The sequence below is a fragment of the Symphalangus syndactylus genome, chromosome 4 (genome assembly GCF_028878055.3).
Source record: "Symphalangus syndactylus isolate Jambi chromosome 4, NHGRI_mSymSyn1-v2.1_pri, whole genome shotgun sequence".
In the NCBI taxonomy this organism is placed as follows: Eukaryota; Metazoa; Chordata; class Mammalia; order Primates; family Hylobatidae; genus Symphalangus; species Symphalangus syndactylus.
In genome coordinates, this window is record NC_072426.2 from 45,244,064 (window position 1) to 45,270,372 (window position 26,309).

The 26,309-nt window shown below is 51.0% G+C and overlaps 1 protein-coding gene across 2 annotated transcripts in view; it reads left to right on the top strand.

Moving 5' to 3' along the window:
• The window catches only part of ADAMTS14 (ADAM metallopeptidase with thrombospondin type 1 motif 14), an 87,553-nt gene that overhangs the window by 16,680 nt on the left and 44,564 nt on the right, over positions 1 to 26,309 (top strand). For both annotated transcript variants that reach the window (XM_055274591.2, XM_055274592.2), the window contains exons 3-4: positions 10,535 to 10,691; positions 17,668 to 17,858. In XM_055274591.2, the coding sequence (XP_055130566.1) occupies positions 10,535 to 10,691; positions 17,668 to 17,858 (348 nt within the window). The remainder of the gene's footprint in view (positions 1 to 10,534; positions 10,692 to 17,667; positions 17,859 to 26,309) is intronic.

The following is a 26,309-nucleotide window of genomic DNA, read 5'->3' on the forward strand; positions in this document are numbered from 1 at the left end:
GCGCTCGTTTCCTGTCTTACTTGTCCATTTCTGGTGTTACGATGAACACACCTGTGCTGCTATTGCTCTCTTTATGAAACATGGATGACCACTTAAACGTCCCTTTTCGTGCTATTCTAAATGTCCCTTTTCTTGCCATTCCACTGTTTGAAAGCCTCCAGGGTTTGGATGAGTGGTTCTCAGCCCTGGATGCACGTCTGAATCACCCAGCAGCTTCCAGAACGCGCTGACTCCTGAGCCCCACCCATCGGGATTTGATTTCATTGGTCTGGGAGGTCGCCATAGTTTTGTAAATTCCCCCAGGTGATTTTAATGACTATCTAGGCGTAAGAACGGCTACTGTTGCCTCCTGGAAAGCCTACTGTGTGTCAGGTCAGTAGCTGGGGTCAGGACTTTCAGGACCAGAAAAGCCAGGCGGAGGAGGGAAGGAAAGGAAAACACCACCACCTGCTGTGAACCTGGCTCCAGGAGGGCCATTTCCCGTGCCTTATTTCATCTTCCCATCCACTCTTTGGTTTCAGATATGGAATCTGAGGCTGAGAGAGGGCTGGTGCTGCACAGCTGGGAAGGACCCTGCTGGGATGGAACCCCAGGTGTTTCCCTCCCCAGTGAAGCCTCTACACTACTTTGCGGGGAAGTTGAATAACAGAAAAGGAGGGATACATTATGTTTGTTTCCCTTTTTTTAAACTTTGTTTAGGGAATGGGAGTTGATTCTGTGTTCATTGTGGTAGGCACACACTCTGTGCAGAATAGGTGTGCCTTTTGAGATAAGGACATCATAGAAAAGTTAGAAAATACCTAAACGTTTAAAGAGAAAGAAATTGCCTACAATCTCATTGCTTAGAGGGAAGTCCCTAACAGCTGGGTATGTTTCTGCCCAACCGTTTGTCTGCAGGTCTTCTTTTTCACCTTTAAAATCATCCTCTAGCAGTCCCTTTTTGAGGGGTAAGGACTTTTCCCCTTAGGATATTCAACCACTGGTATTCTTTTTTTTCTTGAGGACTTCTTTCCACTTACAGGCAGGACATCTGGGCATGTGTGGTGGTCCATTTTTATGTTGCTATAAGGAAATATCTGGGGCTGGGCAATTTATAAAGAAGAATTTTAGTTGGCTCATGATTCTGCAGGCTGTACGAGCATGGCTGCAGCACCTGCTTCTGGTGAGAGCCTCAGGAAATTTGCAATCATGGTGGGAAGGAAGAGGAGCTGGCATGCCACATGGTGACATCGGGAGCAAAGGAGATGGGGGAGGTGCCACACACTTTAAGCAACTAGATTTCGTGTGAACTGAGCAAGAACCCACTTACTACCAAGGAGATGGTGCTAAACCATTCATGAGGGATCTGCCCCCATGATCCAATCACCTCCCACCAGGCCCCACCTCTAACACTGGACATCACATTTCAACATGAGATTTGGAGGGGATAAAGATCCAAACTCTATCAGCATGTCAAAGCCAGGCCATAGCAGAGCCAGGAGCTACATACAAACCCTCCTGTGGTTCCAGAATGTCACCCCCAGCACTGATCCTGCAGGCTCCCTTCCTGAGCCACTGGGGCTTCCAGGCATACTTCAAAGTGACAATGGTGATCATGAGAATCATGGCCACAGATGCAAACACTAATATGGCCCTCGTGGCATGCTCAGGACCATCCTAGGTGCCTTATGTATATTGCTTTCTCAGAGCAGCCCTAAAAGATGGTTGTGGTTATAATCCTGAAACACAAGGATGTTAAGTAAGTGTCCCAAGATTACATGATCTGAGAGTGGTAGAGCCAGCATTTGAACTCAGGAACTCTCTGGCTCTAGGGTCTCTGCATTTACCCACCACATTGCTTCTCCCCTGAGAAAGACTTTTGCTGTAAATGCACTGGGCTCAGCAAGACCTCAGTAGCCTTTCACCCAGCATCTTCCAGGGTGTGGGGCCTGCAGAGGTCATGACCTTAGGAACTGTGGCCAAGTGGTCATCCCAGATAACTGTCTCCAGCTGGCAGAGGCTCTCTGCTTCCTGGTGTTTCTTTGAACCTTTGGCTTGTTGTGGCAGCGCTGATGCTGCTGGTATGGGGCGCTGTGCAGATGTACGTGGCAGAGCGTGCCAGTTGTGGACAAGCCTGGCAGCTTTCAGCCCCATCCTCCAAGAGCTCCTTCTTCCTGCCTGTCCCCAAGGCTGCAGCTTGGTCTGAATCAGCTTTCAGACTTTCTTTGGCTTGGGCCGAAGACTTGGCAGCCCTAGCCTCCAGCAGAGCTCCTGTGGCTTGGGGCTGCCACATCAGGTTTGAATTAGATGAAATCTCAGCGTCGGCAGGCTTTCATCCCAGCCTCGCTGACTCCCGCTTCCGTGGTAGCAGGCAGTCTGTGTGCCACATTCGTGTCGTCTCTGCATGAGTGTCTGCTGGAGCGTTTGTCATCTGTGTGAGTCATCCCTTTGTGTGTCCTCTCCGTGCTTGTGTATTATCTCTGTACATGTTTCTCGCCTCCATGCATGCATGTTATCTTTTTAATTAATAGCTTTATTGAGATATAATTCACATACCACGCAATTCGCCCATTTAAAATATGCAATTCAGTGGTTTTAAAAATTATATTCACAGAGATCTGCAATCATCACTGCAGTCAACTGTAGACCACTTTCATCACCTAAAAAAGAGACTAAGTGGCCTTTAGCTATTCACCCCCTAATCCAACATTACCCCAGCCCTTGGCAGTGACGAATCTACTTTCTATCTCTGTGGATTTGCCTATTCTATTTGTACGAAGACACTTCATACAAACAGAATCATGTAATATGTGACCTTTTGCATCTGGCCTCTTTCATTTGGCATATTTTCAAGGTTCATCCATCTTGTAGCATATACCAGTACTTCATTCCTTTCTATGGCAAAATAATATTTCATTGTATGGCTATATATATATATATATATAGATAGATAGATAGATATAGTTTGTTTGTCCATGTATCCATTGATGGGCATTTGACTTGTTTCCATCTTTTGACTACCAGGAATAATGCTATGAACAACTTTTCTTTGCGTGGGCATATGTTTTCTTTCTCTTGGGTGCTTATGCTTTGGAAGTGGAATTGCTGGATCATGTGGTAATGTTGTTAATCATTAGAGGAGTATTGCCAGACCGTTTTCAAAGTGGCTGCGCTATTTTACATTCCCACCAGTGTATGAGGGTTCCAGTTTCTCCACATCCTTGCCAACACTGGCTATCTGACTTTCTGATTTAAGCCATCCTATTTCTTTGTGGTTTGGATTTGCATTTCCCTGATGACTGATGATATTGAACATCTTTTCATGTGCTTACTGCTATTTGTAGATCTTTCTTGGAGAAATGTCTGTTCAGATCCCTTTCCCACTTTAAAACTGGGTTGTCTTTTAATGATTGTGTTGTAAGAGTTCTTTATATATTCCAGATACAAGTCCCTTATCAGGAGAGGAGAGCCTGGTCTCTCATGTCTTTTTGCACCCCCGCCTCACCCCCATCAAGCTTAGCAAGCAGTATGTGCTTCATAAAGACTTAAGGACATATTGAGGGAGGAAGAGATCTGGGTCACTTTGAAGAGTCCCTGCAGGAGCCGTGGTTCCAGGGTATGGGGGTATGAGGGGTGGGGCTGCCTCTCTTGCCTGCCGTGAATCAGAGACAACAGCCCTAGATGACCCATTAGAGGTTCTGTTCCCTGCAGGTTATGTAGGATGTTGCTTTCAGCTGAACTGACTGATGGAACCACCAGGGTTGGGGGACTTTAAAAGACCTAGATCACTGAGCCTGTCCCTCCTCCTTGATTTTGGTGTAGAGCAACTGGGAAAAAGGCAGTGTCATTTACTGAGATGGGGAAGACAAGGGGAAGAGTGGGTCTGGAAGTCAAACCCAGAGTTCTGTTCCAAAGTTTGAGATGACCAGTGGAGATCCAGTCTCTATCAAGGAGGCTGTTGGATAATCATAAAGGAATTTCAGGAGGAGCCAGGGCTGGGGATATAAATTGGAAGTATTTGCAGTCATGCAGTACCTAAAGCCATGGACCTGGGGACTTGCCAGGGAGAGCTGATGATTGGAGGAGCTGTGTGAGACCAGGACAAAGAAGTGATTGCTGGCCATGGCCATGTGGTGGTCACAGGTGAGCAGTTTCCAGGAAGTGGTGGCTCTAGAAGGCCACTTGGGGTGGGTAGAGGAGAAGCCAGGGGGTGTGGAGGTGGTGAGTGTAGACAACGCTTTCTGCTTTGGAGGGAAGCAGTGACACTGGCAGTAGCTGGGCAGGGATGGGAGGTAGAGAGTTTCAAAGATGCGGGACACTGGAGTGTGCTTGGATGCAGATAGGAATGGTCTTGTAGAAAGGAGAGCATGATGAAGCTGGAAAGGGGGTGCTAACTGCAGGAGCTGAGTCCTTGAGGAGGTGACAGAGAGGTGATTCTGAGCACAGAGTGGAGGGGCCACATCCAGCCACAGAAGAGGAGAGGGGACCCAGCTGTGGGAGGACAGTGCACAACAGGGTGGTGGGAGCCTTGGAGTATGAGACTGGGGGTGGGGTAGTGTTGGGGGTCTGAGCCATTTGGGAGAGCTGGGACACAGACTGTTAAGCTGTTAGTCTTAACAGGGAAGTGCAACAGAACCTCAGCTTCATGCTCACGTGAGGTGAGCTGCTGATTTCAAGTGAGACGAGTAGGCACCTATGTGCATGTGTGGAGTAAATGGATGGTTGGTTTGAACCAGAGTGGAGAAGCTTCCCTGGGACAGCAGGATAGAGGGAAAGTGGGAGAGAGAGTATGGGTGTTTGCAAGAGAATTATTGTGCAACTAGACCTAAATGTCCAAGGTGGTGAGAAGGGAAGCGAGGATGTAAGGATCACACCTTGGAGGTCCTGATGAAGTTTAATAATAACTGGAGCCAAGTGCTAGGGTTAGGTGAGCAGGGCAGTGGGGGAAGGGAAGGAGCCGCCTGCGGTCGAGGTTTCTGGGTTGTAGCAGCCCATGTGGTCTAGCCAAGGAGCGTGGCTGGCAGTGGCTGGGAACAGTGCATGCAGATGCAGGTGGCCCTATTGAGGGGAAGCAGCCACCTGTTGAGGAATCTGGTGGAAGCCATTTCTGATCCTTGTGTGTATCACTCCAGCATCCAGTTGCTGGGTTTTCTTTTGTTTCCTACAGTGGAACAGTTTCAAGCTGGATTTGCTGGAAGCCTAGAACCTGAGACAGCACAGCTGACCAAGGGGTGTCCTTGGAAGTAAAGCCCTTGTGATAGAAATTCCAGAACAAGTTCAGACCCAAGAATGCACTCTCCTTGGGAGGTGGTGGGATGATTGGCTGAGAGGTGGCCTGCTCTGCTGCTTTCTCCTCTGGGGAAGCCCCAGATAGGCCAGCCTTGGAAGGAGAAAGGAGAGGAAGTCTGGCCCACCCCTCAGCTGGCTTCACTGAAGCTACTATCTTGAAATGGCCCTTCTGGGCATTGGGCATTTGGCATTTGGCAAAGGTAGGCTGGTCCAAGTGGCAGCAGGCAAGGGGACTCAGGACCACCCTTTCCCAGGGCCTGCAGCTGTCCCCTGAGAGCCAAGCCACTTGCAACTGTCTGGACCCCAGGCCAGGTCTTTGCTCATTGTCTGTACCTGCCCATGTCTGACATGTTTCCCAGTCCTTGGGGATCTCTTCTGTGCTCCTCTTGGAGAACTCTTTGTTGGCTCTGGGTACCCTTGCCTCCCAGTTTACATGCACATACATGCAATTTGAGAATAGATGTACTTTTATGTACGCATCACACATACGTACTGATTTCAAAATAATTTGACCTCAATTACCTGCTATAATATTTGGGACCTCATCCTGATAGTAGACAGCTGTGGGTGACCCGCTGCACTTGCTCAGTTGTGGTTCACAGCAGGACACAAGGTGATTTCTAGGCCAGCACTCACCTCCCTAGTTGCCACGTGACCATGTCTTCTTTGGGTGTCCTGGGCTTACACCTGAACTTGGGGGCTTTCCCTGAGGGGAACCCATACTGTTCATATATGGCCTCCAGGCCATGAAAACCTGTTAACATGGCCTGGAGGCCTCTGGATGAAGAGGCAGCTGAATGTGTTACCTTTGCAACCAAAACGATGTCATGTTGGAGAATCCACAGTCCTTCCCATCACCATCATTCAGCCACACACCTCCCAGGGAAGGCACCTCAGAAGCAGCCACATTAAAGGGAGTTTAGCCCAGCTGAGAGTGGCCAGATTTGTGCACTGGAGAATTTCCATTTGGGGAAATTGGACAAGGGCCTACGGGTATGTGGCTCAATTGGATGTAATCAACGATTCTTTGTTTTAGTTTTACTGTGTAAAGAAACTTTCTAGTACATATTTCCTATTTGTTTACTGTTTGTAAAAGAATAAGGTATAGGTGGAAATTCAATATGGCTGACATTTATTTTCCATCCTACCAGAATTTATTTCTCCTTTTTTCTTTTTTTTTTATACAGAAATTTGATTTGATTTTAGCACTTTAAAATTAGCCACCACTTTTCAGAAATATAAACATTCAATAAATTGAGAGACGGGAGTACTTTAGTGAGGAGGCAGAGAGCCAGAAAGTTCTCACTGCCAGCCTGTCTATGCTGTGTGGTGCCTGGTTTCCTGGCCAGGGCAGAGATTCAAGGGAACTTGGGCCAAACCTTTTATTGTGCAGACAGGGAAACCGAGGTCTGAGGCAGAAGGAACTGGGCCCATCTTGCCTCCCGGTCTGGTAGCCAAGCCGGCCTTCCTGTCTTCTCTGTCTAGAAGGAGAGTCTCTGCGGCCCAGGAGCGGCCCAGGAGCAGCCCGGACCTGGATGAGAGCTGTCTGTCAAGGCCTGGGTAGGATGCACGCAATGGGACAACGACAGTCTCTGGGGAGGTTCCGCCCTGATCCCTTGGGGGCTGATGGGATCCACAGTCGCATAGAAATTTAGAAACTTATTTCTCGGATTACATAGGACAGGGCTTGGGTCTGGCTTCTTTGTCCTAAACAGTTTACTGGGATGGGGAAAGACAGATCTTTTAACCCTTTGCTGGGGAGAGGCCTAAGGGTGTGGAGGCTGGACTAGACCCAGGGTCCTGGGGGTTCCCGTTCTGCTGAGAACAGTGAGGGTGTGATGAGGATGGTCTCCGTAGGGATACGAATCCTTGAGGGAGGTCACCTGGGGAGTGGGAGGGACCGTTTCTTTTATGGGCTGTGCCCTGCCCTCCCTTCTCATATCCTTGGTGAGAGGCGTGCTGGCCTCCACGGGAGGGTTTTGCCCAGAGGTGGAGAGTTGGAGAATCAGTGTCCTTGCTCAGCAAGGTCAGACCAGAGGCCCAGGGATTTGCAGGTGGTGCTAGGAAAGTAATATTTTCTTGCTCCAAGTGGTTCCTGATGGCAGAAGCAGGCCCAGGGGCTGAACCCAGGTAATACAGTATTGTGGTTAAGAGTGCTGACGCTTATTTGCTGGGTGACTTTGGGCCAGTTACTTAACCCTTCTGAACCTCTATTTCCTCATCTGTGAAATGGGTCTAACATTAGTGCCTACCTTATAGGGCTATAAAGATGAAATAAGACAATATATAAAAATATGAGTGGCAGGTACTGTTGTTAATAACAGTGATAAGAAGACTATTTATAAAGGAAGGAAAGTGGGGAAGTGTGTTCATGCTGAATACAATGTTAGGAGTGTCCCTACACAGAATCTGTTACATCTTGAGAGAGGGAGCTCTCTGTCACTGGAGGCATCCAAGTAAAAGCTAGAGGTCTCCTAACTGGGGAGGTTGTCAAAGTATAATGCCTCAGACTGGGATGAGCACGATGATCTTGAAAGGTCTGTAGCCCATGATTGTGGGCCAGAAGGAGGGGGCGGGCTGGAAGGCAGTGGCTTCATTCTGGAAACTGTATCCCTCATATGAGACACTGAGCCCTGGAGGCCATGTGGAGTCACTGGGCTGTGGGGCAGGGAATGCCAGGCTTGAAGGATCCTCTTTGTGGAGCCATTTAACCAAGCCCCAGAATCGGGGAGGGCCTTGACCAGGTGCCTGGTATGTGGGAGGGGCTGAGCAGAGCCTTCCACTTCCTGGTCTGGAGAGTTCGCCCTCTGCTAGGCAGCTTGAGAGGTGTGATGGACCGAGACGGCGCAGGCCACTGTCCTGGACCAGCCAGGTTTGTGTACCTGTAGCCTAGATGGAGCAGTGGCCTCTGACTCATGCTGTCTCTTGCTTGCTTGTTCCAGGGGCAGGAACAGTCCCTCTGGGTATCAGACATGGGTGCAAAAAGGGAGATGGGATAAATCATGCAGGGCTTGGCTGAGAGTTCATCACAGGCCCTCATGGCAACAAAGCTGCGGTAGGCCTTGGAGGTGTGTCCCGGGCCTGGAGCCACCAGCTGGAAGACAGGCCTCCCGTGGGGAGTTCTACAGGCGTACAGTGGCAGAGGCCCTTGGATTTGGCCACAACTTTTTGTCCAGGTTTGGGCTCAACCTCTGTCCCTGAGCCTGAATGTCCTGGTCCCCTCCCCACATTGTCCTTCCTGCATTTCCACCCTCACCCGGGGATCCTTCCCCTCTACCTGGTATGCTCTTTCCTTCTCGGATCGGTTTCTTTTGTACCCTAACAAATTCTCCCTTCTGCCTGCTGTGGAAACCTGGGCTGACAGTCCCTGGGTGACCATGTGACTCTGCCTGGATGGAACTGTGAAGGGAGAATCTCCTTGTCTCTGGTGGCAGAGTGGAGATGTGTCTGCAAGGACAGGGGACGTATAGCCTGTCTGGAAGGAGGGAGGATGAAGCTGGTGTTAGGGGGAGCTGAGGGGAGTGGTGACAAGAATGTTGGGCCTCTCACTTCCAGTCTTAGCCCCTGCCTAGGTGTGTCCTGGGGCTAGTACCTTCCCCTTCAGGACAGGGGGTTTGAGTTGAATTTCTAATCCTTGCAACCAGGAACCTGATGGATAGTCATCCTTCAGGACCCACACATGGCACCTCTTTTGGGACACGTGTCCACACTTCTTCATAGCACCGGGCAGGACGTTGGCTGCCCTCAGCTCTTGGGCCTTATTTTTCCATTTGTCCCTGCCCACAGGAGGCACACAGTAGGTATAAAGTCAAAGTGCTCTGCATGGATGCATGTATGCTCAGTATAAGGTTTGATGTTGACATTTTAACAAGCACACCAGAACTTTTGCAGACAATTGAGTGTTACCTGATAAAATGGTTACAAGGAAGCCTCAAATTTGTTCCAATAATGCCGTTTTTCCCTGGAACATTTCTTGGCCTCCTAATTGGGCCTGTTTATGAAGCACAGAAGGCAACCGTCTTGGTTTGGCTCCAAAATGATGTTTTCTGTTTGATCCACAGAAACAGCTAGAAGGGCCAAAGAAAAGATTGGCTGCTGCCGGGGGCTTAGTGGTGGGTGTTCAGTCGGACTTGGAGGGGGCTCCTAAGATGCAGCCTCAGAACAGGAGGAGGTGGGAAAATGGGTGGAATTGAGTTGTATTGTCACTGGAGTTCCAATTCAAATGGAGAAGGTCTAGTGAATTCATAAAAACGCTTCCTTCATTCACTGCTTCGTGTTCACAGCTGTGCTCCCAGTCCTTGGTATGTAGTAGGCACTCAAGAGATATTTGTTGAAGAAGTGAAGGAATTCAACAAATATTTATTTGCTAAATTATGCCTACTACTTTCCATCCATTGTGGTAGGTGGGCTGCTCTTAGTACTTTGTAGGATGATGTGGTGTGTGTGTGCGTGTGTGTGTATGTGCACGTGTGCATATGCAGACACACATACACGAACCCACATCTAGTTGTATGTTTCATTGGCCCCTGTGATGACCGCCTTCACTTGGGGATAATAACACATTTGCTGGACTTTGCCAACATATTTTTTGTTTTTATTTCCAAGGCCAACACCTGGTATTTTTTAAGGGAATATTTGATGTAAGGAAACATTAGATTAAAACCATACACTACTGGCTCATTTATCGTGAATGAGCATTAGCTGCCCTCCTCTCTACCCCTCAACCCCCATCCCGCCATGTGCACACCCACGTGCTTTCAACCTGAAATAACAGCGCTTCCTATTGGAGTGGGGGGCAAGCACCCACCTTAGGGATAATGAGCCTTTGCCCCTAGGATCTTCCTGTCTGCCTCTAGGTAAAGCCAAATCCCTGTGATGTGCTTCGGGCTGGAGTGCAGTGCCTTGGTGTGTGTGCATGTGCCTTATGGCAGTGGCTTTTGTGCCTCTGCTTTTTATAAGCAATGGAAGCTCTGATGTAATGAAATTTTATGTAGAGCCCCATGGATAGACAACACTGTAAAAGTGGATCTACTTTGCTGAAAGGAGGGTGGGCCCCTTTGCTCAGCTTTCCTACCACCTCCTCCCACTCCCCTGCCAGGGCCTCATAGAACATCCTGGAATCCCAGGGCTCCTCAAGGCCCTAGAGGAAGAGCCTGCAAGCATGTAGGGTCGCATATGTGCATTCACAGATGCTCGCCTGTCGGCTGTACTGTGTGTTCATGCCTCTTATTTCTCTCTTCCCCGCTGCTTGCCGTCCCTGGTTCAGGCGGGCCTCATCCGCATAGACGGCACCGACTTCTTCATTGAGCCTCTGGAGCGGGGCCAGCAGGAGAAGGAGGCCAGCGGGAGGACACATGTGGTGTACCGCCGGGAGGCTGTTCAGCAGGAGTGGGCAGAACCTCACGGGGACCTGCACAATGAAGGTAGGCTGTAGGTAGGGGCCTGTGCGCTGCTTCTCTCCCTACCTCTGGAGTGTTCCCCGGTAACTTCTGTCCTTAAGCTGTCCATGTCTGGCCTCAGTCTTCTTATCTGTAAAATGGGACTGGGCCACATAGACCTGCTGTACTGGCAGAGAAACCCCATTGTGTTCTAGGAGCTGCTGTAATTGGCTGGAGCTAGGGGCCAGAGGAATCACTTGTGTCCTGAACTGTGGTCCCTGGGACTCCAGAGGTCTCTGAGGAGTTCACCGTTGCTTCTCGAGGCTATTTCTGAACCAAGGCAGAAGGTAGAATGCCTGCAGTGAGTTCCTCCCCCTAAAATCAACTCAACCCTTGGGAGCCACAGGAAGGGAGTTATTAGGGCACCCACAGGGAGGCTGCCTGGTGTCAGGGCGTCATGGTCAGCTGTGTGTCCCGTGGACCATTTTACAATCCTACCTTCAAGTCTGTCTACTGTGTGACCCTAGGCAAGTTACCTAAGGTCTCTGAGCCCTCATTTTCCTCGTCAGTAAAGCGGAGATGATCCATGTCTACCTGTAAATGTTGTCTGTAATGGTGATGGTGTCTGTGAAAATCCCAGTATGGGGCTTGGCACGTAGTAGGTGCTGGATAAATGGCAGCTCTCCTTACAGTATTATTAAGGGTAACTGCTGATAGGTTAGAGTGGGAACCCCCTGAGGGAAGGGGTGTCCCTGCGCCCAGGTGACCAGTGCAGGAGCCTACACACCAGAGGCACTCAAGACTTATGGTTGGGCGAATTAAACTGGATGTGACAAGTGCTGGTCCTAGGCCCGTTGGTCAACTTCACAGTGTCACAAAGCTCCTTTGGCCAAGAGGAGATAAGGAGGCCATGGGTGAAATCTGGTTATGACTGGACCACATCCTTGTGCCAGCTCCCTGTGGGACTGGGCCTGGTGTGAGAAATGCCTGGAAGCCAGTTGTCCCCATAAACAGTGCATCCGTTGAAGCTCCAGTTGCTCTCCAAGTATCACTCATAAGAGAAGCTGTGGCACCAGAGCCAGAGGGTTCTGCAGGCCTAAGGTGGGGAGGGCAGGGCTGGCGGGGCCTCTGAGCACTGATGTGGATTTCAGGGCATCCTTCTCTCCACCAGGGTTGAGAAGAGGGACAAGTCTCCCCTGGGCTCCATTTTTTAAAGGACAATTCTGAATCCAAAGACCATAAGGTCCCCTCTTTTAGGAAGAGACGTTGGGGAAGTCCAGCTCCAGAGCTGTGAGCCTGGAACCAGCTGCATCACGAGCCACCATGATGGGCAGCTGGGAAGCTGAGACCACTGAGCACACGGAGCTGGAGTTCAGACCCAAAGAAATGTGGCTGCGACTCTTGCCCCACACCAGGCTCTGGGGCTGGAACTCCAGTGAGGCCAGGCCCTGGTCCATCTACGGGCCTTCCTTAGAAAAACCAGGGGCAGGAGAAGACTTTCTTGGAAACCTGCGACTTGTACTTTTATTTGAAGGCCAGTCGTGGGGCTGAGCCCAGTGTGGGGAGAAGCATTTCTAGGCATGCCTGTCTCCATTTCACATGCTTGATTAAAGCCAGAGGCTTCAGCTCGGCTCTTTGAATCTAGTTTTCGGCACACAGAGAGGTGCCTCGGAGGCCTAGCCAGGTGCTCAGAACCTGCCTAGCAGCCAGCTAAAGGCTTTTGGGGAATCTCCCTCAGGCTGGGGACCTCCGCGTCTCTACCTGTCCCCATCCTCCACAGGTGTCCCTCCCCTTGGTTCCTCAGACCTGGGAGTCTCCTGGGTCTGTTCCCTTCTCCCACCCAGGCTGGGGGGCCTGGAGGACAGATGCCAAGTCTCCATCTCTGTGTGATTCATAGCAGCAGGGCTGTCCCTGGAGGAAGGAGGGCAGGGAGGCTTCAGAGGCTCCACTACATGGGTTTGCTCACTGGGCTGAGGCTGTGGAGGGGATTCCAGCCCCCTGCTCCACTGTAAGGGAGTCTGAGGTGCACCAGTGAACCTGGAGTGGAGGGGACAATTCCTCTTGGCATTCAGTAATGCCTCAGCTGCTGCCTCCTGAAAAGGGCATGTGTGGGCCCACACACTCACACCTACCCATGCACTCTCCCACACACTGACACCCACACTCACAAACACAGACCCATATACCCACACTCACCCCTACCGGCACACACCCATGCACCCACACTCACACGTGGACACACATCACCCATACACTCATGCTCACACACTGACGCAAACACACGCTCACAAACACACCCATGCACCCACACTCACACAGAGACACACACCACCCATACACTCATGCTCACACACTGACACAAACACATGCTCACAAACACACACCCATACACCCACACAGAGGCACACACCACCCATACACTCATGCTCACATACTGATGCAAACACATGCTCACGCACACCCATACACCCACACTCACACATAGACACACACCATCTATACCCTCATGCTCACACACTGATGCAAACACATGCTTACAAACACACACCCATACACCCACACTCACACATAGACACACACCATCTATACCCTCATGCTCACACACTGATGCAAACACATGCTTACAAACACACACCCATACACCCACACTCACACATAGACACACACCATCTATACCCTCATGCTCACACACTGATGCAAACACATGCTTACAAACACACACCCATACACCCACACTCACACATAGACACACACCATCTATACCCTCATGCTCACACACTGATGCAAACACATGCTTACAAACACACACCCATACACCCACACTCACACATAGACACACACCATCTATACCCTCATGCTCACATACTGATGCAAACACATGCTTACAAACACACACCCATACACCTACACTCACACAGAGACACACACCACCCATACACCCACACTCACACAGAGACACACACCACCCATACACTCATGCTCACACACTGACACAAACACATGCTCACAAACACACACCCATACACCCACACAGAGGCACACACCACCCATACACTCATGCTCACATACTGATGCAAACACATGCTCATGCACACCCATACACCCACACTCACACATAGACACACACCATCTATACCCTCATGCTCACACACTGATGCAAACACATGCTTACAAACACACACCCATACACCTACACTCACACAGAGACACACACCACCCATACACCCACACTCACACAGAGACACACACCATCTATACCCTCATGCTTACACACTGATGCAAACACACGCTCACAAACACACCCATACACCCACACTCACACACTGACAAACACATACTTATACCCACCCGCACTCACACACCTGCATACATACATACAGACCCCTCTATACACTCATACACTCTCACAACCCCACATCCACACACTGACAGCCCCCTACATACTCACACACCCCTTCACACACTCACACACTCTCAAACACACTCTCACACACACACGCTCATATACACACACACTCATATACACACACATCCATGAATGAGCCCCAGAGGAGTTAGGTGATCCTTTCCCAAGGCTCTTGTGAGAAATTGAACCATTCAGAGTCCAGGGGCAGGAATTCTCGGTGCTGGGCCACCAGGCTTGAGCTGGCCCTCACCCCGCAGCCCTGCCGTGGCCCCAGAGGCTGTGCCCTGGATGCTCTCCTGCTCCTAACGCTGCCCTCTCCTATTTAATCCATGGCCCTACTCTCTGGAACCCTGCTCCCACCCCTGATTCCCTCCTGAGGACACGAATGGGGTATGTGCTCCTGCAGCCAGAGCTCCGGCTCTCCGTGGAGCTGCCCATGCCAGGGCCACCAGCCGGGCTGGGGCTCAGGGTGGCTGCTTTACGAACAATTGAGATAAAATTTACCATTTTAACCATTTTGAGGCACAAGATTCGGTGGGTTTTTAAAATTATATTCACAATGCTGTGCAACCATCACCTCCATCTAATTCCAGAAGATTCTCATCCATTAGTTGTAGTCACTCCTGTTTTCCCACCGTCCAACGCCCCCTGGCAACAACTAATCTACTTTCAATATTTCTAAATAGGATTTGCCTATTCATAACATTTCATAGAATGAAATCATACAGTATGTGCCTTTAGTGCCTGGCTTCTTTCACTCAGCAGGTTTTCAAGGCTCATCCATGGGATCGCCTGTCTTGATGCTTCTCTCCCCTTTATGATGGAGCACTAGTCCAGTGTATGGACATGCCACATTTATTCATTCATCTGGTGGACACTGGAGTTGTTTCTATCTTTTGGCTACTATGAAATGCTGCTGTGAACATTCATGTGCAAGATTTTATGTGAATATACATTTTCAATTCTCTTGAGTACATACTTAGCAGTGGAATTACTGGGTCACATGGCACCTCTAGGTTTAACTTTCAACTGTATTTTCAAAGCAGCTGCACCATTTTACATTGGCTTGGGGCTTCTTGGATGGCTCACGGAAGCTTTCCAGTGACTGGTGGGCCCTGCTCTGACCTGAGGGTTGTCTGCTCCTGTCATCCTGAAGGATGAGGGACCCACAGAAGAGGGTGTGGTTGGAGCCCCCCACAGCATCCAAGGCTGATGCTGGCTGTTCCTCCCGAATTCCCCAGAAAGTCTGCAGAGAGAGAATTATGGCTGTGACCTGATAGAGTGTGGTCATGGCTGGGGGAGGCCTGAGTTTACATTCTGGGCTGTTGTCATGAAGCTGCTGTGTGACCTAGGGTGAGTGGGGTAACCTCTCCAGCCTTCCTGTGACAGGCCTGGCAGGGAGGGCTCTGAGGGGTCAAGTGTGGCATTCCACTCGCAGGGCTTACACTTCTGGGCATGGCCCATGTGTTGGGGGTGACTGTTATTTATTCTCCCTGCTCCATGCAGAGAGCCTTGCGCCTTCCCCTCCCCTGCCAGGGGCTGCCCTCCCCTCTCCCAGGAGTTTGGCTATGGGCTGTTGCGCTTGCCATTGGCTCAGACACCAGGGCCACCAGTAGCTGCCTGCAGTGTGAGCTCAGAGCGGCACCAGCCTCAAGGGTAAGTGACGGCGAAACCTGCCCGAACCCTGCTCACCAGGCTGTGTGTCCACCCGGAGGGCTTTCCCTGCCAGGCCAGTGGCCACACATTTTTCCAGCTCTTAAGTCTAGGGCTTTGTTCCTTTGCACTATAGCACCACTCAGCAAAGAGGAGACAAAAACAAATGGTAGCACCAAGCCCTGTGTGTTCCGTTACCCGTCCTCAGATCCCCATCACCTGAGCACCCGTGTGGGTAGCAGTGTAGAGGTGGCTCGGGTCTCTGCAGAGGTTCCCGTGGATGCATCCGTGTGCATCACCCACGTGTGGACGGGGTCTGCACGCACTCCCATGTGTAACATAAACAGTCATAATGGATTGTGCAGGGGCAGGGCCCTCTGCCCCCTGTGCTGAAGCGCGTTATCTCCTGCCCTCTGTTCAGCCCCAGCTTCAGTGTCCCCTCCTCAGGAAGCCTCCCCCAACAGGTCTGGATCTCCAGTGGGGCGTCTTCTCTGGTCAGTCCTGCTGTAGTCTTTGATATTCCTGTGTTGTTACAATCCACTTTCTTATTTGTCCCCTCTGCTAGGCAGTGGGCTCAACGGCAGAGGCCTGGCCTTTATCACCTACCCACCGTCCATCCATTGAATAGTACGGGGCCCGTCCTGCTGCCACACCCCTGATACATGCTGGGATTATCGTGGTGCCTTCTTTACATCCTCGGTCCCAGCCTCCTATCTGGGGAGTTCTCAAATAACTGTGGATAAATGAAGGTTCTTAGAAATTAATGGTACGAATATCAAAACTTCAGAGTGAGATGGGGGGAAAGTCATTAAGAGTTAAGGCTCTGGAGCCTTCTTGAGAGACTCCAGCCTCCTGTCCTGCCTTCTTAGCTTTCCCTGTCATATCTCCATGCACCCTCACTCCACCACCCCAGCAGAGCGTACTCTATCTTCATTCAGGCTATAGCATAGATGACTGACAGCACTCAAGGTGTTACCCTTCTACGTGGTGGCATAGATGGTAAAGTTTCAAAGCATGGGCTTTTGATTCAGACAGACCCACATGAGAAGCCACTTAACATCTTTGAACTTCAGTGTGTTCACCTGTGTAATGGGGACAACAATCTGATAGAGTTGTTGTAAAGATTAGACTAGATTGGGTTGCATTAGATTAGATTAGAGGTCAGTAAAGGTAAAGCCCAGGGCCAGATATAGCCTGGCAGCTGTCTTGTAAAGGAAGTTGGGTTGGAACACAGACACACTCACAGTCTCATCTGTGGCTGATTTTGTGCTTCAGTGGCAGAATCGAATGGTTGTGACTGAGAATGAATGACCCCCAGAGCCTAAAATATTTATCTGGTCCTTTACAGAAAAAGTTTAGTAACTCTTGGATTATATAATACAAGTTAATAAATGTTATTTTTCTTTTAGCCAAAAGGGCAAAGCAGCGATGGTGAAATTTGGGGTCACTGACAGTTCTTGGGTGGGATTTGAGAGGCTCAGTGCTCACAGGAGTATCCCGGAGTTCCTCAGATGCCCTGTGGAGGCCACAGTAGCCCCATGACTTTTCTCCTTTATGGAGATATTGCCAACTTTGATTTTTACAGCAACCTTGTGGGTTAGAGATAAAGGGTGGTTCATCCTCATGTTATAGGAGAGATGATGGAGGCCAGAGAAGCGAGGGATTGGGCCTGGGACGCCCAGAGAGATAGGATGAGTGGCTCCTGGAACCCAGGCCTTCTGCTCTGGGCCAGTTCTCACCCCTTTGCTACTCATTGCTTCAAAGACTTAGTGGTGCCCTCGTGGCAGGAAAATGGCTCTTGCCCATGAGTTGACCTAGTATGGAACAATCCTTCATACTACTTTACTTACAGAGGCAGGGAAAGGGACGCCAGTGATGGGGCCAGAGGTAGGTGGTGGGCAATGTCACAGTGACAGCCCCTCATGTGGGTTGGACCTCACTCTCTTCCTGTCTTGGTTTCAGCCTTTGGCCTAGGAGACCTTCCCAACCTGCTGGGCCTGGTGGGGGACCAGCTGGGCGACACAGAGCGGAAGCGGCGGCACGCCAAGCCAGGCAGCTACAGCATCGAGGTGCTGCTGGTGGTGGACGACTCGGTGGTTCGCTTCCATGGCAAGGAGCATGTGCAGAACTACGTCCTCACCCTCATGAATATCGTGAGTGTCCACGTGTCCTAGAACTTGGGGGGAGTGGTGTGGGGTGGGCCCCAGTGCTGATCCAAATGGAAGTTTCTGGGGCCTGGTATTTTTCAGGTGGACTTGGGGAAGTCATTGCTTGCTCCTTAGCCCAGCAGGCACACCCTTGGCAGCCAGGTTAGACAGTATAATGAGCTTGAATTGGCCTGACTTGCATCCCAGGCTGTGGCCTGATCCCAGCTGTACATACCTGGGCTGAGGTGACCCACCAGGCCTCCTTTGCTGGAGCCTGTGGACAGTGGGTTCTGGGCTTGGACACATTCAGAGTCTGGATCAGGCGTGGCCTGGAGCCTTGCTTGTGTTGGAGTTGAAGGGACTCTCCTGGGACTCATCATCCGGAAAAAATGCCCAACCCCAGGCTGGGGAGACTGGCCAAGGAGCTCTCAATCTGTGAAGTGTGTCCTGAGACCCTGACATGGACCTTGGGTGTGCACAGACTGGCAAGGAAAATCAGGGATGTGGGCAAATTCTAAGACTGCATTGAAGCAGAGAGCCCGTGCCCTCAGCTGCTGCCTGTGGCTGTCCTCCAGAGATGCAGGACTCTCGTCACAGAAAAGCTAGTTTTTCAAGAAAAATCAGAAATGTAGTTTTTTTTTAAAGTGTTTAAAAAATTTTATTATGGAAAATTTTAATCCAGATATTTAAGTGAACATTTCCACTTTTTAAATGTTAAAAGAGAAACCCACTGTAGATGCCAAACAAACACACTATAGGCCCCAGGTGGCCCCGAGTGAGCATCCCTGGGCTAAAGGGGCAGAGAAAAGGAAGAGCAGGAGGGAAAGGAGAGTGAAAGCATAGGGCCTTTGTCAGGGTGCCTGTGGCTGTGTGGTTCTGGGAAAGGATGGGGACCTGTCTGGGTGAAGTGAGACCCAAGGTAGAAATAGTGCAGGCAGGGGCCAGATGCTGGGGATGGGGGCCGGACCCTCAGCCCTCCCCTATGAAGTGTAGTACCGGAGGCAGGTGACCCACTGGGAGAGACCCCAGCTCAGCATGGGATGCTGTGCAGTCCAGGCCAGGGGGAGGTGGGCAGCGGTGTACAAGGGAAAATGCCATGTCAACAGGAGGCAACAGGGCAGATGCCCTTCACCTCTGAGCCTCTGCAAGGTGACCAGGTTAATGGCTCATCATAAACATTCATCTGGAACACCAGAGCTGAGAAAGAAGATATGTATGTGGTGGGTCCTAAAGAATTTGAGTGAGGCCTCTTGAAGGCCAAAGCTTCCAGCCCCTGCATGGGCCCTCACTGGCCTTGATGTTAGGGCCGTCTGCCCCTAGGCCTGTCTGGAGAGGATAAAGAGGTTGGCTAGCTGCATGATCATACAGACAGAAAGATGACTGCAGTATGACAGGGCTGGGATAGAATCACCTTATCCTCAGTCTAACATGGGCAGTGCTGGGAGGCTGTGAGGGATGTGCAATTGATCGTGCTGCTGCACTAAGAAGAATGTTAGTGAATTGGCCAAGAGCACACAGTCTGACTTGGCCCCTTCCTGTCTTTGTGACTTTGGGGGCAAGTTATGAACCCTCTGGAGTGTCTCTTCTGCACTTTGAAAGCAGCATTAACAGTACTTACCACCAGAGGTTTTGGGGAGGATGAAACGAGTGCATGGCACAGAGCATGGCCGTGCAGAGCATGTGCTGTCAGTGGGTGGTGGTTGGTGATAATAATGTGACCTTCGTGAAGTTACTGGTCATGCATTTCTGGGAACGGGACAGTTGATGGGGAGAAATGTCAACCCCACGTCATGTCAGTCCCCTTGGAAACATTGGTAGGGCACTGCCTGGGTCCATAATCTGGCACACCTTTGACGAGGTGGTCGCTAGGGGGACAGCCCCTTAATGTCTCTGGGACCTTGGGCAGGGGACCTGTGTTGCTCAGGGATCCATAGAATGCAAATGGTGAAAACCCAACTCAATCTAGATTAAGACAAAGGTGGTAATTTCTTGGTTCGTGGGTCAAACTGGGAGAGGGACAGGTTGGAGCCAGTTGTAAGAGTAATTGGAACTAGAGGAAGTTTTCAGGTTCGCTTCTCCGTCTGTGATATCCTGATTCTCTCTGACCGACTTCTGTACCAGACATTCTGGCCACTGACAACATGACGCTGACTCCTATCCCCATCCATGGCTGGAGACAAAAGGAGTTTCCTCTCTGGTTCCCAGGCAAAATCTCCCGAAGCAGGACTCTGATTGGCCTAACCTGGGTCACATGCCACTCTTTGGGATGATCACTATAGGTTAGAGAGGAGGGGGAGCATCAGTGCTCCAAGGCTGGAGAGCGGTTAGACACAGCCATGGCCGCTGGAGAAATTGTTCTGAGCTGGCCAGGCACCCCAGTTTGTGTCTGCTACTGTTTAGCCCCTTAGAGCCTTTGCTTTTTCATGATAGTGTCTGCTCTTGGGTTTGTGAAGATTTAGTATCCAGGGTATCTAGCACATGCCTGGCACATAGTGGGTACTCAAGTAATGTTTTCTATCATTATTATTGTTACATTGTTTGTTTTTGCGTGTATAAGTTGTTCCTCACCTGAGTTTGGGAAGGTGAGTTCCCTGAGGGGAGGGGCTTTGTCTTTTTAGGAACCCCAACAGTACACACAGCACAGGGTCTGAGACCTGAGAGGTGATTGGTAAACGTGGAGGTGAATGGTATCTACCAGAGAAGCGGGTGGCTGGCACCCATTGAGATGGCAGCAGGAGAGAGCAGCAGAGTTCTGTCTGCAGTGTCAACATCAATAAAAAAGCAGGAGCAGAGATCAGCTCCAATGACAGGAGCCCAGGGAGCGGGTGGGAGGCTAGAAAGTCTGTCCCTGGCCGCCCCCGTGTGTGGACACTTCTTCCATCCCAGGAGCTTAGCGTGTGGTTTTGGACACAAAGGGCAAAGGCTACCACATGGAGTTGTTTGAGAAAGAGAGAGGGAGGGGAGGGAAAGGATGCCTGTGAATTTGAACACACCCACCATCCTGGAACACTTGACCACCCACCCAGACTCCACAGATCACAGGCCCAGCCTGAGGCCACAGCTGGGGACCAATCCCATTAGTGGGAGGCCACGCTGAGAGCCAGGTTTGTCCCCTGGAGCCAGCAGGTGGGGGACAAGAGGAAGGGCAGGAAAGGAGAAAGGGGCAGGGGAGACCTCAGGATGCCCAGGAGTGGTAGGAGCCTGGGTCCCACAGCCCAAAGCTGAGGCTGAAGACCCCAGGACTGTAAGCCAGGCCCTATTGCAGCCCCAGAATCCTTCACTTTGTTAAAAGATAATTTTCAGGAAAAGGTAAACTCATGACTCTCAGAGAGAAATAAAAACGAACATGTGTTGAAGATTTGACTCTACTCATTAATGAGGGAACCAGGCAGATGTTATAACTCGTTCAAAAGAGAACCCAAGGACAGAAACATTATAGATTAGGAATTTTACAATGAATGTGCAAAAGGAGACAGAATTGGTGTTGTGTAGGGTGGGAGGGAAGGCTGTTTAGCCTCTGCCAGAGAAGATGGAACCTGCCTGCGTGCAGACAGGAATTTTGCATTGCTCTTAGTGACCCATGGTGCTCTCTGCTGTAAGGGGCGCTTTCTCTGCATCTGATTCTGATAGGGGGAAAGGCGCGCTGTGGCAGTGCCTGCCTTCTATTGAAGTACAAGTTTTTATTCTCTGGTTTGAGGCCTGACCAGGCGTGAGGAGTCTGATGACTTGTCTTACTTAAAAATCTCTGCCCCCATTCCTGGAACTAGCGGAGCGGCAGCATCTCCCAGGCCACAGCCCTGGATTGGACTGGGTTACAGCCCTAAACAGCAGTGTGGTGGGATTCTGTCTCTTCTGCAGCTCTGTTCTGCCACCTGCTCCTCACTCCCAGGATTCTGGCTGGGGTTAGGAGAGTGAGAGTGCCCGGGGCAGTTGCGGGGGTGAGTTGTCTGAGGGGGACCACAAAGCTTTCTTGGGTGATCTGCTCCATTCTCTCTCTCATCTTTCAGAGAAACTCTTTCAGAGATACCCCGAGGGACCCCCATGAATTCTGTTGTTCGGCTTCTTAACTCTTGGTTGGACTGAGGTGTCGGCAGGTTCTGGAGGGTGGATCAGGCTTGCTGGAGCCCTGCTCCCCAGCTGGCTTCACTGCCAGCCTTGGCTGACATCCATTCATTTGTTCAGAGCTGGGTGCTGTGCTACCTCTGTGGGCCCTCCGTGGGGTGATGTATTGGGTAGGGTGGGGTGGGAGTCAGGGTTCTTGTGGTTGCAGGTGACGGATTCATCCAGCTCACACTAGCTGAAACCAAGGAGGGTAGTATTGGCAGGGAGCTCCTGACGTGCCCACAGAGTCAGTGGGGCAGGAGCCCCAGGGACCACAGGATGAGGGCTTCAGGCCCATTAGGGCACCGTCTCCTACTCTGCTGGCCTGTGCTTGTCAGTGGAACCCAGCAACAGATGGGCTTTCTCCTATGATGGGAAACGGGAACACCCCAGGGGCTCACACTTAGGACCCAAATGCCAAAGGGCTCTTTCTTGCCCTCCTAGGGAAGACTGGCTAGGGTGGGACATGTGACTATCCCTGTACTAATTGCTGTGACTAGAAGGTTGGTTTGGGTCTGCTGGGTCACAGCTTGCCGCTGTGTATGGGGGTGAGTTGGAGCAGGACCTGTGCCCAGAAAGCAAGCAGCAAAGCCTGCGGACAGGAAGAATGGCTTCCACAGTGGGGGACACAAAAGGAAGAGAAAACACAGTCCCTGCCCTCTGAGCTTATACTGCTGTGTGTCTGCAGACCACTGCACAAGATATAATTGCAAGCTGGGTGCCGTGCCTCACACCTGTAATCCTAGCACTCTGGGAGTCCAAGACAGGAGGATTGCTTGAGGCCAGGAGTTCAAGACCAGCTTGGCATAGCAAGTCCCCATTTCTACAAAAAAATTTAAAAAATTAGCCAAGCAAGGTGGTGCACACCTGTAGTTCCAGCTACTCAGGAGGTTGAGGTGGGAGGATCGCTGGAGCCCAGGAGTTCAAGGCTGCAGTGAGCTATGATTGTGTCGCTGCACTCCACCCTGGCCAACAGAGTAAGACCCTGTCTCTAGAATTAAAAAAAAAAAGAATATCATTGTAGAAATCATTAGTATTGTTTTTGAGCAACCACTGAGAGCCAGACTCTTTGTAGACTCTACCTCATTTACTTAAGTCTCCTCATAACCCTACGAGAGGTCTGAGTAGCCTCAATGTCCTTACATAGAAACTGGCGTGCAGAGACAGGCTGTAACTTGCTAGTCTCCCCTCTGGTAGGCCGTGGGGCTGGGATCTGAGCACCGCTGTGTCCACTCCAGAGCTCACCCTCTTCCCCAGGCCTGGTGCTAGCTGGTGCTGTCCATGGCTGGTGACCCAGCTGTTATGGCAGAAAAACTTTTCTCTACACTCTTATGTTCAGTACTGGAGGGCTTGTGAGTTAAACTGAAAGAGACAGACTGGCAGGAGAAAAGAGTTGATTTGCCAGTTCCTTGTATATAGGGGTGCTCCATGATGAGTACCTCGAAGGGGTGGTGCAAATTGGGGGCTTGGCCAGGTGCAGTGGCTCACGCATGTAATACCAGCACTTTGGGAGGCTAAGGCGGGTGGATCACCTAAGGCCAGGAGTTTGAGACCAGCCTGACCAATATGGTGAAACTCCATCTTTACTAAAAATACAAAAATTAGCTAGGTGTGGTGGTGTGCCTGTAGTTCCAGCTGCTCGGGAGGCTGAGACAGGAGAATTGCTTGAACCTGGGAGGCGGAGGTTGCAGTGAGCCGAGATCAGGCCATTGCACTCCAGCCTGGGCCACAGAGGGAGACTGCAGTCTCAAAAAAAAAAAAAGGAAAGAAACAAAACCTGGGGGCTTATATTCTTAGCTTAATAGGGAGAGAAAGGGAGAAGGGAGAAAGGTTTCTTTAGGAAAGACAAGTGGGTTTTTAGGAGAACAAACAAGAGATGAAGTTTGTGGTAATGTTTACTTAAGCAGGGCCAAGTGGTATTTCTGTCTTTATGACCATGAAATTCCCTTGAGGGGATTTCCGACAACCTCTTTTCCCAGATGCTGCTGCTTTTAAGGGAAGATGAGAAGGCTTCTTTCTGCATCTGTTGGCTTTCAGATGTCTTCAGCTTACACTGATCTGTATCCTAATGCTGGGGTTCTAAATGGGCCCTCACACAGGCTGGGAACAGGACCCCAGGAGAGGGAGTACTTGTATGCATGTGTGTCCTGGAGGGGCTATGAGCTGTGCCAGCTCCTACAGTCTCTGCTTGGCAAGGGGCTCCATATGCGTGGCTTCTGGGCACTGTGTGCCCTCAGCGAGGCCCCTCCCAGACCCACTGGGTGGCCTGGTCTGAGCCCCTGATAAGGGTTCTAAGAGGGTCAGCTCAAATGATGGGAGTGAGGGTGGAGGGGATACTCTTTGGGGCTATGGGAAAAACAATGAAACCCACTGCTGAGGTGGAGAGCTGAAGGCAGCGAAGTTTGGAAGGTAGTGGGGAGGGCAGATGGGAGCTTGTTCCCCAAGCAGAATTTGGGAGCTCCCCTTGGAAACCGGAAGAGGTCTTTTGATGGGCTATAAGTGAGACGTTTCTTTCCATCAGGCAAAGTGTACTTTTGAAACTTGGCATTCCAGGGCTGGCATGGCCTGAAACGTGATGCATTCAGAAGGGGTAGGAAGCCCTCCAATCTGGAGTTATAAGAGACCACATGGATGGTGACAGGAGTGGGTGGGAAGTTCTCTCTGAGCCCTTGACGTTCATGATGTGGAGGCCAGCTGCCCACCTATCCTTCTTCCCTGGCGTTCCCCTGACGTCCCTAGGACTTTACTATTGGAGGAAGGCAGGCTCAGTGACCCATTCTAACCTTCTTGGCCAAATTAACACATTCTGACTTTTGACGCTTGACCTCTGACTCATGCATGACTCAAAGCTGTGGCCGGGGAACATTGTCAGCTTCCACTGAAGACTGGGCCATGAGGGCCTGCCTTGGTGACTGCTGTTTGGATAGTCTTGGTCCTACCTTCCTTCTCCCCACAATCTGCCAAAAAGTGGGTGAGGAGAGAGGAGAGTAATGATCTTCCCAGAGGTTCTGGAAGGCTGTTAGAGGCTGGGTCTTCTGCTCACTGCTGGGTTGCCCTGTGAATGTGGGAACAGAAAGGGCCTGGGATGGGTCAGGGGCACAGCTGAGGCAGAGCTTCCCCTGAGGGAAGCCCAGTTCCTCTTGGGGAGAGAGGCTTACAGCATTGAGATGGACTGCGGCTTAAAGGAGCCGTGACCTTGCAAACCTGCTGCTGCCATCGCAGGTATGTGGGAGGTGTGGGGTTCAGGTTTCCCCTGAACAAGTGCAGAGGACGGACAGCCGAACTTCCCAGCAAGGGAAGGAGAGCAGATGGGGACCGACAGTCTGCCTCCCTGGGGACCAGCAGCTCATCCTGTCCATTGTGTGGAAGCTTTTATTCGGCTGGGATGCTTGACACTCGAATTGCCTTAGGGGATTTCCATGGGGCCAGTAATAACAGCTTGCCTTTGCATTCCCCTTGGAACACCTGTCTGCTGTGACCATTTCTGATCCTGATTTCCGGGGCCAGGTCTGGGCTGGTGGGACCAGGGGGAGGAGATCTGGTTCCTGGGATGGATGGTCCCATTGTGCTCTCAACCCAGGGAGGAGGAGGCAGAAGCCATTAGTGAAGCACCCAAAGTTATCTGACGAGGCCCTGGGCACTGCTGTCAGGGGCAGCTGGAGGGACAGTCCGGGTGGCCCTGCCTCCTGTATGTCTTTTGCATTGACCTGGGGAGGTGCCATGGATATTCCTGCAGCTTCAGATGATGCGACTGGGCTCCCCGTTCAGCCTTTTCGCACATGCTGCTGGGCGTTGTCTTTCTCTGTGCCTGTTGGTGCATCTATACTGGGTCATCTTCCTTAAGACTTCTTCAAATCTCAGGACTAGAGAACCATTTGAGCACTTTGAAGCATAAAGGGGCAGTTGTTTTCAGCATTTAGTGAGCACGTGTTGTGTGCCTTGTATCACAGACAGACTCCCGCCCTAGAAGTTTTGGTCTGGCTGCAAAAACAAGCCTTAGTCCTGTGGAATAATCAGGGAACCATTGAGAATGGTACCAGTACCAAGGAGCTTAGAGGGGGTGCTGTCCCTGTGGGGTTGTGGAGAGAGGAGGGCTGTCTGCAGGAGCTTATTGCTGAGCCTGCCTTGGGGGAGAGGGCAATTTGGAGAGGGGAGGACATGCAGGCCAGGGTGGCAGACAGCACAGCAAGGTCGTGGGGGTAGGGTTGAGGAAGGAGACCCAAGTGTGTGGCAACAGGTGACAGAAGCCTGCAGAGACCTCCCTAGCATCTAGGTGTGGCGGGATAGCTGGCAAGGCAGCAGCGTGGACTGTGGCATAAAGAAGATGCATGAGGACAGCTCCCCATGGTGGCATCC